General features: G+C 41.3%; 1 protein-coding gene and 1 long non-coding RNA gene across 2 annotated transcripts in view; one reads left to right on the forward strand and one right to left on the reverse strand.

The window, feature by feature from the left end:
• LOC105005043 overlaps positions 1 to 1,099 on the forward strand; it is a 4,550-nt gene extending 3,451 nt beyond the window's left edge. Inside the window, exon 3 of the long non-coding RNA XR_827279.1 lies at positions 11 to 1,099. This is a non-coding gene — a long non-coding RNA (uncharacterized LOC105005043). The remainder of the gene's footprint in view (positions 1 to 10) is intronic.
• Positions 1 to 13,230, reverse strand: part of MFSD6 (major facilitator superfamily domain containing 6) — a 70,395-nt gene that overhangs the window by 2,234 nt on the left and 54,931 nt on the right. Inside the window, exons 4-6 of the mRNA XM_010862892.1 lie at positions 4,442 to 4,603; positions 3,505 to 3,603; positions 1,851 to 2,131 (exon numbers count right to left, since the gene is read on the reverse strand). Coding sequence (XP_010861194.1) covers positions 1,851 to 2,131; positions 3,505 to 3,603; positions 4,442 to 4,603 — 542 coding nt within the window. The remainder of the gene's footprint in view (positions 1 to 1,850; positions 2,132 to 3,504; positions 3,604 to 4,441; positions 4,604 to 13,230) is intronic.

Raw genomic sequence — 13,230 nt, forward strand, 5'->3', positions numbered from 1 at the left:
ATGCTTTCAGGTAAGACAGAGGCAGCATGGGGAGAGCATCCTGAAGCAGCGACTTCAGGAAACAAGTAATAGAGGAATAAGGGTGGAACGGCTTACCTTTCATCTCCTTTCCTACGTGCAACTGCCAAAGCCGCATGAAAAACATAAACACTGTAAGCAGATGTACCTTGTGGATAAAGGATACATTACTACCAAAATGCCTGTTACTCTGAGGAAAACAGTCTACATCAGCAGATGCTTCCTGGGCCCCCACTGGCCATTGTGGCAAGTCGCTGGGTGAGCAGCATGGAATGGAAACTCATGCCGCTTGCTGAGGCCAGAGCATTCAAGGCTGGAAGGCACCTTGTCTAACAGGGAGTGAGGAAGGCGTTCTCGGCCTTGGAGATGGGACCAGGAAAAGAAAGGTCCTGAAATGAAGAATCCTGATGTGTATTTAACTAAACAAATAAGGTGGAACATCCATGTAAAAAAAAAAAGTAAATGAGCCCCTATGTGACCAGCTGGTTTGAGGGAGTACCTATCACTCCAGAACATCACCTACACCATGTCTGTAAAATACCACATTCCTGGTTTCTGAAAATCAAAAAATATGTTTTTGTTTTTCTTTAATGGATTGCCCTCCAAACTAATACCCATCACTTCAAATAGCTGAGCACCAAAAAAAAAAAAGTTTTATTTCTGTAATTGATTCTAAAATGTGAAAGAAAAAATCGTATGATGACTTCTTTATAAGTTATACCAGCTAGTTTTAATTAATCTTAACATACCAGAAAAAAATGTTTCATGATACTTAAGCTTCATAGGCTTCTGTGAAAATGAGGATAAGTGTCCGAAGTATGAAAACACTGCCGTTTGGGCAGAAGACCTCATTTTTTTCTCCTGCTTCACCTCCTTCATACGGTCTTCCACCCTCTTATCGTCCCTCTTGACTTGTGAGCAGAGGATTTGCATGAGTTTATCTTGATAGACCAGTAAGATCATACATGGACTAGACGTTACCAGCAAAGAATCAGATTTGGTTTAAGCTATAGAAATACTATGTTAGTTTACAAAGTTGTGATAAATTAATGTATTTCAAATTAAAGAAATTATCAAAGTACTTTTTAAGTCTTTCTCCTTTATTTTTTTTCCTCCTATGTCCTCTGAAACTGCTCTAGATATAAAACTGACGATTCATCCCATGAAAGAGAATGATTTGATTAAAAGAACACAGGGACGTTAAACTCGTTACTTTGGCTAAACGAAGTCACACTTAATCATTTTCCAAAAGTATTAATATAGCTTCAGTGACAATTACCTACAATGTTTATCCATGCGATTCGACTCTACTCAGGAGAGACCACAACTCTAAGGATAAGAAAAACCACACTTTTTATCTTTGAGGTGAGCCCACCAGCAAATCCACACTCCACTCAGTTGGGTATCCTATAAGATGCCTACAGTGGCTCAGAGTACTAACTAATTCATCAGATATTTATTGACATACTACTATATAGAAAGTCCCCACTAGAATTTTTAAATTAGAGATTAATATATATATAATCCACCAAGGCAAGAACCATATATCCACACAGTAACTAGTGTCCATCAACACAGACATTTTAAAGAAATATAGAAAATCAGAATGAACTTCTTTCAAGAAGTACTGTCTTCTCTGGAGGCCTTTCTGAACTGTGTAAGGCAGAGTTTTCCCTATGAGACCTTGTATACACCTCTGTAACACACTTGTCACGAAAGTACTGAAATTACCTGTCTGCATGTTTATTTCCCCCATCAGACCTCCCAGAAGTTTCGCTGAACGAACATCTGGAACAACCAGGCCCGTGTAAGGTGGGGCAGAGGACCTTTACCTGGAGAGGCTGTATCTCAGAAGCACGGCTGTCCCTCGTGAGCTGCATCAACTCTTTGATCTGGTAGAGTGCGTAGGCAAAGGTCACCCAGGGAGAGGAACTGACCCCCCAGGCTGGCTTGTTCACATCCTCCTGTTCTTCCTGGTGCTTGGTTTTCTTGGGGGGAAGTCTGGGCTCAGTGCGTGGCATAACATCTTCTGTCTGTTGCTGGACCAAGTCGATGGTTGCTATGGGAACAGGGCTAGAAGGAACAGGAATCCTTTCTGCCAACATCGTCTTGTCTGGAGAGAAAATCGTGTTTAAATCATTTGTCAATTTTCTGCATATTTAAACAGATGCATGTAAGTATATATAAATAGTAAAAAATAAACAGACAACCTTGATAAGCCCATTCTAGTGTGCTTGGGAATGTCAGCAAGTTGCAGTGCAGCAAGGGAGGCTTCTCTACCTGGTGGAGATTACTGAGCAAATGAATGTGATGTCTGCCTTCTAGGTCTTACAGAGCCTAACAGACATGAACATATTTATGAAACGTATTGTTAATGTATCAGTATATCATATTTGTGGGGCATAGGTTATAGCTTCAGCCCACTTAAAGTAACTGAAATTGTAAAGATAAGCATCAAAATGGGAAAATCACATGACAGATGCTTTTATCAGACTTCTACTGAAGACATGGACCAAGCTATGTAAGAGATATGATGTGGTTAGGATTATGGTAGAACAAGACTGAGAAAAGTCAGCATTGGTCTTTCTGACTGAGTAACTTGTTGGCATTAAAATTTGTCTCTGGGGTTTCTGTAACAAGTTAGTTTTTCTCTTAATAGAAGCACTTTGAGTACTTGAGGCAAATGCTCCTCAAAGGACAAGACACCATAGAAGATGAGCCTGTTTCAGGACTCAGGAGCTGAGAAAGAATATTTGTTTTAATGGTTGGCCTTCTTCATTCAAAAACAAAAAGTTCACCGCCCAAATAAGTTGAAAACTTGTTTTCATCCACATATTATATTGGATATAACCTTTAGTGTATAGTAATTTTAATGAAGTCCATATCTAATCTGCCTGCAATGCAGGAGACCTTGGTTCAATCCCTGGGTTGGGAAGATCCCCTGGAGAAGGGAATGGCAACCCACTCTAGGACTCTTGCCTGGAGAATCCCATGGACCAGGGAGCCTGGTGGGCCACAGTCCATGGGGTCACAAAGAGTCGGACACGACTAAGCAGCTACCATTTTCACTCTCATGCCTAATTAAGGGAAGACTTCAAATTAACGTTTAGGTTTTTTTTTTTTTCAGATGAAGTTAAGGCACAGAGATGAATACCACTTCCTGTCCCTAATAGTAAAATGACTGTACAGTCCTTTATGTATTTAAAATTTAAATCTCTTTAGAATACCAGAGAAATTTAAAACCAATACTTTCCCCAGTACCTTGTACCATAAGACAAAACAAAAGGAAGAAAACCCCGTTTTATTTAAACAACCAGTATTCTTTTCAACACAGCAAGTGGCATCTCTCCAGCCGTGGTGCACACGAGCTCAGAGCCATGCAGGTCTGTGGCACATTGTTACCACCTCTGGGTTTCTCACGGGTATGTGCAGAACTCCCCTTGGCTTCAGCCTTTAGAACCATTAAGGATCAATGAACATGTCTACCTTCTTCCTCATCTGGTACTGCCAGCCACTGGATCAGGGCAAAGAGCAGGAGGATCACCAGGCAGGCCATGCCAATTCCTCGGAAGGTTGCAGCAGCCCCTGTGAAAACAAGTGGCGCTCTAGAGAGTAGTTCCTGGAAAGGCGGGTAGCCCTCACCCAGGCCTGTAGATGTTCTAAAGCTGACAAAGGCAGCAGAGCAGAGAATGGCAAGTGGCCGTTAGCTTCATACCGAAGGAAAAACAAGTCTGGGTAGTTGTCAAGAGACCCAAGAGCTGGTATTGCATATCTGTCATTGATCAGACTGCATTTATAAAATAAAGGGACTGTCTCTGAGTGCCTTTTTAAAATGCAGTGGGCTCTCTTCTTCATAAAGCCCATCTACCTGTTATAAACAGTCCTATTAATCTGTAGTTAAAACAGCCAAGCTCAATAGGTGCTATAAATTCAGACATCTCTGAGCCCACCTTCTATAGATGACTGAGTAGTCCAAGATCCTGGAGCAGAATAATCCCACCTGCACCTCGGCCCCTGTATTTCCAGTAAGGGGGAGCTGATGGAGCAGACAGACTGTTACCACAGGCGCAGGGAGGTCACCAAAGCCAGATGGAAAAACAGTGATGATTATCTTTTCTCCAGCATTTTCATCAACAGGTTTAGGGCACTTCACACCAAAAGCACGTGGGCTTATTCCTTTGTTTGGCTCCTCTGAGGTACCTGTGTTGCACTGCGGTTAACTGTCTGTCTGCTCTAATCCTCTTAACTACTGAAGCACACTGCACTGCAATTCTGACTACTGTGAAAGCTAGAAAAAGAATATGAAAACGAGAGTCTAGCTTCTGGCGATCTTCAGTAATAACCTGAGAGTTTATGGAGGTGTTGCTGAAAATTTTTAAGGTTTCATCAAAGAAGAACGGGAAAGAAAGCAAGCCATTCTTACCAAAAAAGTTGACTAACACGCCTCCAATCATGGCACCACAGCCTCTCCCCAAACCCAGATGCAGGCCTTGCAGGATGCCCTGAGCAGACGTCCTCAGCTCAGGGGGAACCGCGGCACTGAGATAAGAAATGCAGGCCGCCCAGATGGCCGCGTGTGTCACTCCTGGGGAGAGAGGGGAGCAGGCGGGATGGCTGATCAGCACTCCTCAGGCTACTCTTTTTTGGAATGTGAGTTACTAATGAGGTACATACACGTGTACACATACACACATATATACACATCTAACAAAGATGTATACTTTTTTGTGGTAAAATACACGTAACAAAATTCGTCATTTAACCATTTTTAAGTGTATGGTTCGGCGGCTTTAAGTACAATTCCAGTTTTGTGCACCCATCACTGCCATCCATCTCCAGAATTTATTTTCAGCACAAACTGAAATTCTGCACCTGTTAAACAACACCATCTCCAGGCCTTGAGAACCACCGTTTATTCTCTATGTGAGTATGACTGCTTGGGTACCTCATACAAGTGGGCTCATACAGGCTTGGTTCTTTGGTGTCTAGCTTCTTTCACTTAGCATAAAGCCTTCAGAGTTCGTCCATGTTACATGTGCCAGAATTTCCTTCCTTTTTATGGCTTATGGATATGTAGCCTTGCAACACTGTTTATCCATTGATCTCTTGAGGGATATTTGGGTTGTTTCCACCTTTTGGCTGTTGCGAATGCTGCTGCTGTGAACACTGAAGTGCAAGTGTCTGAGTCCCCGTGTCAGTTCTTTGGGGGTATATACCTTAAAGTGGAATTACTGGGTTACATGGTAATATATTTAACACTTTGCGGGTCTGTTTTCCACAGTAGCTGCACCCTTTCACATTCCCAGAAATGCCCACTAGAAATTCCCACTCAAGAATTTCAGTTTTTCCATATCTTACCAGATGTTATCTTCTGTGTCTTTATAATAATGATACTAATGGTTATTAGGGCTTCCCAGGTGGCACTAGTGGTAAAGAGCCCGCCTACCAATGCAGGAGACATGAAGAGATGCGGGTTCGATCCCTAGGTCGGGAAAAGCCCCTGGAGGCGGGCACGGCAACCCACTGTAGTATTCTTGCCCGGGGAATCCCCATGGACAGAGAAGCCTAGCAAGCTATAGTGCACACGGTTGCGTACTGTCAGACATAACTGAAGCGACTTAGCACAATGGGTATGAAGTGGTATCGCACTGTGGTTTTGATTTGCATTCCCTAATAGCTACTGATACTGAATGTTTTTCATTTATTAGCCATCTATAAATCTTCTTGGAGAATATCTATGCAAGTCTTTGCTCATTTTCAAATTGGGCTGTTTGGGTTTCTTTGCTGTTGTAGTCGTTTTTAAATATATTTTGGATATTAAAACCTTTTATTGGGTACCTATTTTGACATTAAGAACAGATACATAGATCAATGAAACAGAATAGACCTCAGAAATAAACCCATGCACATATAGTCGATTAGTCTACAACAAAGGAGGTAAGAATATACAGTGGAGAAAAGGCAGCGTCTTTACCGTGTGGTGTTGGAAAACATGAACAGCTACATGTAAATCAATGAAATTAGGACACTCCCACATACCATATACAAAATAAACTCAAAATGGTTTGAAGACCTAAATGTGAGACATGGCACCATAAAATTCCTAGAGGAGAACATAGGCAAAACATTCTCTGACATAAATTGTAGAAATATTTTCTTAGATCAGTCTCCCAAAGCAATAAAGAAATAAAAGCAATAATAAACAAATGGGACTTGATCAAACTTAAAAAGATTTTGCACAGAAATCATCAACAAAATAAAAAGACAACCTAAGGAATGGAAGAAAATACTTGCAAGTGATGTGGCCAACGAGGAGTTACTATCCAGAATCTCCAAACAGCTCATAAAACTCAATATTGTAAAAACAATCAAAGAATGGGCAGAAATCCTAAACAGACATTTTTCCAAAGAAGACATACAAATGGCCAACATACACATGAAAAGATGCTCATCATTGCTCATCATTAGAGAAATGCAAGTCAAAACCACAGAAAGGTATCACCTCACACTATTCAAAATGATCATCATTTAAAAAGTCTGAAAATGCTGGAGAGGGTGTTGAGAAAAGAGAGCTCTCCTACTCTTTGGGGGGAATGTAAACTTGTGCAGCCACTATGGTAAAAGAGGTTTGGAGGTTCCTTAAAATGCTAAAATAGAGCTAGCATGTGACCCAGTAATCCAACTCCTGGATAATTATCTGGAAAAGGCAAAAATTCTAATTTGAAAAGATATGTGTACCCTAATGTTCACAGCAGCACCATTTACAATAGCAAGACAGAGAAGCAACCAAATGCCCGTCAGTGCATGACTGGCTCAAAAGATGTGGCACACAGATGCACAGTGGAATATAACTCAGCCAAAAAAATGAAACATTCCCATTGACAGCAACAGGCATGGGCCTAGAAGTGTTATAACGAAGTCAGGCAGATAAAGACAGTTACTATATGATATCACTTATATGTGGGATGTAAAAAATAATACAAATGAATCCATATACAAACCAGAAACAGGCTCACAGCCATAGAAAACAAACATATAGTTATCAAAGGGGAGAGGGAGGGAAGGGGGGGTACAAATTAGGAATATGGAATTAACAGATAAAACTACTATACAAAAAGCAGATAAGCAATAAGGATTTACGGTATAACAGGAAATTCAGTATCTTGTAATAACTTGTAATGAAATATAATCTAAAAAAATCACTTTGCTGTACATCTGAAAATAATGAAGTAAATCAAGTACGATTTTTAAAAATTATTTCCAATTTTTCCAGTATATTAGCACTATGATTAACATTTTCAGAGAGATAGCTTTTATGTATCTTATTTACATTGGCTATAATTCTATAAGTGGGGTTAATGACTTGAAGGATATAATCATTTTTTTCTTTTTTGCCTTTTAATATATAGTTCAGTTTGTTTTCCAAAAGACTGCAGGGACTATTTACAATGCCTCATCACCAGTTTCATTATATCTTCACCATTGGTTGGCAGGGAGAGGAGGATAAAGATAACAGGTTGGAAAAAAATTGATCATTAAGGTACAGCATCTACACACTAAATGAATTTAAGTCTTTATTAGAACACAGCTTTACATGGAACAGGAAGATACCATCACAGCAGGTTTATAAATAGCTGCAAAGGATTAAGAAGTCATCTGGTACTGCTTACATTAAGATATGGGCTTGCTCCTGAAAACTAATCTCACTTGGAGATAACATCATCAGAAAGTTTTAACCCATGTTTTGGAAAATTAAACTGAAAGAGTAATATTCATTTAAGATTTAATCTGACAATCTGCTTCTGGCCAAACTGGAATAACAGGTACTGGATTTACTTCCTTCTTGAAACAACCAAAAACTGGACAAAATATATGAAACAATAGTTCCTAAGACACTGGACGTCAGCAATAAGGGCAGTGATCTTTGAGAGACGGGAAACAGTGAGGGGCCCAGTGCACTGGGCCAGAGTCCGACAGCCGCAAGGCACAGAGGGGGCCAGCAAACTGAGGAGATGGGGCAGACAGTCTGGGAAGACGGGGCAGCCGGGACTCCCGGTCAGAGAGCCAGAGAGAGCGCGCCACAGGAACTCCAGAGGCCCACAGATGGCTTCCCTCAAATGTCCAGCAGAGTGCTGATTAACAGGTGCATGTGTTAGAAACCATCCAAAGCCAGGTAAAGAAATTCCCAAGACAATACAAAAAACACTCCTCAGAGCCCATCCAGGGCTGGGAATAGTACCTGTTTCTACCAGCCAAACTGGAAAAACTCGTGATTCCTGGGACTGCTAGATTCAGAAGGGTCTTGTTTTAGGACAACCAACAGGGACCTTCTGTACAGCACAGGGAGCTCTGCTTACTGTTCCACGGCAGCGAGGATGGGAGGGGAGTTCGGGGAGAACGGGTGCATGTATGTATGTGGCTGAGTACCTTTGCTGTCCACCTGAAACTCTCACAATTGTTGTTAATCAGCTACACTCTAATGCAAAATAAGGTTTTTAAAAGACACTGAGGATAAAAACAAACAAACAAAAGGTCGTGTGTTAGTATTACGAAAGAGCCCTAGTTTAAACAACGTTCTGGTCCCATCTAAGTAATGTTTAAAAGCAAGACTCAAGAGGGTCATACTCTTTCTAAGTTTAGGTATGTTCCAGAACAAAGCTCAAGAATATTTGTAGGAAAGCAAAAATATTCAGCACCTAAGGTAAAATTCACAGTGTTGAGCATGTAATCAAATACATTGCTATTCAGTTGCTAAGTTGCGTAGGCCTCTGACACCCCATGGACTGCGGCACACCAAGCTCCTCTGTCCTCCACTATCTCCCAGAGTTTGCTCATATTCACGTCCATTGAGTCGATAATGCTGTCTAACCGTTTCATCCTTTGTTGTCGCCTTCTCCTTTTGCCTTCAATCCTTCACAGCATCAGGGTATTTTCCAATGAGTCAGCTCGTTGCATCAAGTGGCCAAAGTATTGGAGTTTCAGCTTCAGCATCAGACCTTCCAATGAACAGCCAGGACTGATCTCCTTTAGGATGGACTGGTTGGCTGTCCGAGGGACTCTCAAGTCTTCTCCAACACCACAGTTCAAAAGCAACAATTCTTCGGCGCTCAGCTTTCTTCACAGTCCAACTCTCACATCCATACACAACCACTGGAAAAACCATAGCTTTGACTAGACTCTCAAGAGTCTTCTCCAGCACAATTTGAAAGGATCGATTCTTTGGTGCTCAGCCTTCTTTATGGTCCAACTCGCATCTGTACATGACTACTGGAAAAACCAAAGCTGTGACTATATGGACCTTTGTCGGCAAAGTGATGTCTCTGCTTTTTAATACACTGTCTGGGTTTGTCATAGCTTTCCTTCCAAGGAGCAGCGTCTTTTAATTTCATGGCTGCAGTCACCATCTGCAGTGATTTTGGAGACCAAAAAAAATAAAGTCTTTACTGCTTTCACTTTTTCCCCTTCTATTTGCCATGAAGTGATGGGACCAGATGCCATGATCTTAGTTTTTGAATACTCAATCATAGGCTAGCTTTTTCACTCTCCTCTTTCACCTTTATTATGAAGCTCTTTAGTTTCTCTTCACTTTCTGCCATTATAGTGATATCATCTGCATATCTGAGGCTTTTGATATTTCTCCCAGCAATCGATTCCAGCTTGTGATTCATCCAGCCCAGAATTTCACATGTTGTACAATTCATATAAGTTAAATTAACAGGGTGACAATAGATAGCCTTGTCATACCGCTTTCACAGTGTTGAACCAGTGAGTTGTTCCATGTCTGGTTCTGTTAGGTTGGTGCAAAAGTAACTGCAGTTCTGCACTGTAGAACTTTACCATTTGATATTAGAATACATTCTTAAATATATGTGGTTATGTTATACATCATTTTAATGGGTGTTTCTCGCTTCATTTTTTTGCTAATGACATTATTTGCTGTTTATACTTAGGGAAAAGATGTTAGACAAAAAGCAGATTTTATCAGTTTCTTGATTCAAGTTCAAAATGAGTCATAAAACAGCAGAGACACTCACATCACCAATGCATTTGGCTCAGAAACTAACGAATATACAGTGCCGTGGCGGTTCAAGTTTTACAAAGGAGACAAAAGCCTCAAAAGATGAGGAGTGCAATGGCCTGCCATAGGCAGCTGACAACAACCAAGAACCGTCATCGAAGTTGTGAAAGAACTCAACGTTGACCATTCTGTGGTCATTTAGTATTGAAGCAAATTGGAAAGGTGAAAAAGCTCCATAAGTGGTTGCCTCATGAGCTGACCAAAAATTTTAAAAAATCGTTCTGAAGTGTCATCTCATATTCTGCAAAATAGCAAGCTGTTTCTCCATCAGATTGTGACAAAAAGTGGATTTTATATGACAGCTGGTGATGGCCATCTCAAGAGTTGACCGAGAAGCTCCAAAGCACTTCCCAAAGCCCCAGACTTGCACCAAAAAGATCATGGTCACTGGTGGTCTGCTGCCAGTCTGATCCACTACAGCTTTCTGAATCCTGGTGAAACCATTACCTTTGAGAAGTATGCTCAGCAAATTGATGAGATGCAGTAAAAACTGCAATGACTGCAGTTGGCATTGGTCAACTGAAGGGGCCCAGTTCTTCCCCGTGACAACACCCGACAGCATGCCGCATAATCAACGGTTCAAGAGTTGAACAAATTGGGCTCTGAAGTTTTGCCTCAGTAGCCAGATTCACCTGACCTTGCATCAACCGACTACCCTTTCTTCAAGCATCTCGACAACTTTTTGCAGGTAAAAGCCTTCCACAACCAGCAGGAAGCAGAAAATGCTTTCCAAGAGTTAACTGAATCCTGAAGAGAGGGTTTTTATGCTACAGGAATAAACAGATTTATTTCTCATTGGCAAAAATGTGTTGACTGTAATCATTATTATTTTTATTAATAAAGATGTTTTAAGCCTAGTTAAAATGATTTCAAGTTCACGGTCCGAAACTGCAATTACATTGCACCAATCTACTAACTGTTGCTTCTTGACCACATACAGGTTTCTCAGGAGACATGTAAGGTGGTCTGGTATTCCCATCTCTAAGAATTTTCCAGTTTGTTGTGACCCACACAGTCAAAAGCTTTAGCATAGTCAATGAAGCAGATTTTTTTCTGGAATTCACTTGCTTTTTTTACTATCCAGTGGACATTGGCAATTTGATCTCTGGTTCCTCTGCCTTTTCTAAACCCAGCTTGTACATCTGGAAGTTCTTGGCTCACATACTGCTGAAGCCTAGCTTGAAAGATTTTGAGCATTGCTAGCAGAGCCTGGTGGGCTGCCATCTATGGGGTCGCACAGAGTCGGACACGACTGAAGCGACTTAGCAGCAGCAGCGGCAGGTGAAATGAGAGCAACTGCATGGTAGTTGAAACATTCTTTGGCATTGCCCTTCTTGGGGATTGGAATGAAAACTGACCATTTCCAGTCCTGTGGCCACTACTGAGTTTTCCACATTTACTGGCATATTGAGTGCAGCACTTTAATGGCATCATCTTTTTAGGATTTTAGATAGCTCAGCTGGAATTCTGTTACCTCCACTAGCATTGTTCATAGTAATACTTCTTAAGGCCCACTTGACTTCACACTCCAGGATGTCTGGCTCTAGGTGAGTGACCTCATCATCATGGTTATCCGGGTCATTAGGACCTTTTCTATATAGTTCTGTGTATCTTGTCACCTCTTCTTTATCTCTTATGCTTCTATTAGGTCCTTACCACTTCTGTCCTTTATCATGCCCATTCTTGCATGAAATGTTCCCTTGGTATTTCCTGAAGAGATCGCTAGTCCTTCCCATTCTACTGTTTTCCTCAATTTCTTTGCATTGTTTATTTAAGAAGGCCTTCTTATCTCCCCTTGCTATTCTCTGGAACTCTATTCAGTTGGATATACTACTCTTTCTCCTTTGCCTTTGCCTTCTCTTCTTTCGTCAGCTTTTTGTAAAGCCTCCTCAGATAACCACTTTGCTTTTTTGCATTTCTTTTTCTTTGGGATGGTTTTGGTCACTGCTTCCTGTACAATGTTATGAACCTCCATCCATAGTTCTTCAGGCACTCTGAATATCAGATCTAATCCCTTGAATCTACTTGCACTTCCACTGTATAATCATAAGGGATTTGATTTCGGTCGTACCTGAATGGCCTAGTGGTTTTCCATACTTTCCTCAATTTAAGTCTGAAGTCTGCAATAAGGTGCTCATGATCTGAGCTGGTCAGGTTCAGGTTTTGTTTTTGCTGACTACAGTACAGAGGCTCTCCATCTTCAGCTGCAGAGAATAGAATCCATCTGATTTTGGTACTGACCATCTGGTGATGTCCATGTACAGAGGCATCTCTTGGGTTGTTGGGAAAGGGTGTTTGCTAAGACCACCATGTTCTTTTGACAAAACTCTGTTAGCCTTTGCCCTGATTCATTTTGTACTCCAACACTAAACCTGCTTGTTATTCCTGGTAACTCTTGACTTTCTACTTTTACACTCCAGTCCCCTATGATGAAAATGACATCTTTTTTGGGTGTCAGTTCTAGAAGATGTTGTAGGTCTTCATCAGTTCTGTAGCTCAGTCATGTCCGACTCTTTGAGACCCCATGGACTGCAGCACGGCAGGCTTCCCTGTCTATCACCAACTCCTGGAGCTTGCTCAAACTTATGTCCATCAATTCGGTGATACAATCCAACCATCTCATCTTCTGTCGTCCCCTTCTCCTCCCGCCTTCAATCTTTCCCACCATCAGGATCTTTGGCAATGAATCAGTTCTTCACATCAGGTGGCCAAAGTATTGGAGTTTCAGCTTCAACATCAGTCCTTCCAATGAATATTCAGGACCGATTTCCTTTAGGATGGACTGGTTGGATCTCCTTGCAGTCTAAGGGACTCTCAGGAGTCTTCTCCAACACCACAGTTCAAGTATCATTTCTTCAGTGCTCAGCATTCTTTATAGTCCAACTCTCACATCCATACATAACTACTGGAAAAAACATAGGTTTGACTAGACGGACCTTTGTTGGCAAAGTAATGTCTCTGCTTTTTAATTATGCTGTCTAGGTTGGTCACAGCTTTTCTTCCAAGTAGCAAGCATCTTTTAATTTCATGGCTGCAGTCACCTTCTGCAGTGATTTTGGAGCCCAAGAAAATAAAGTCTGTCACTATTTCCATTGTTTCCCCATCTGTTTGCCATGAAGTGATGGGACCAGATG

The sequence above is a fragment of the Bison bison genome, unplaced genomic scaffold (genome assembly GCF_000754665.1).
Source record: "Bison bison bison isolate TAMUID 2011002044 unplaced genomic scaffold, Bison_UMD1.0 scf7180017864485, whole genome shotgun sequence".
In the NCBI taxonomy this organism is placed as follows: domain Eukaryota; kingdom Metazoa; phylum Chordata; class Mammalia; order Artiodactyla; family Bovidae; genus Bison; species Bison bison.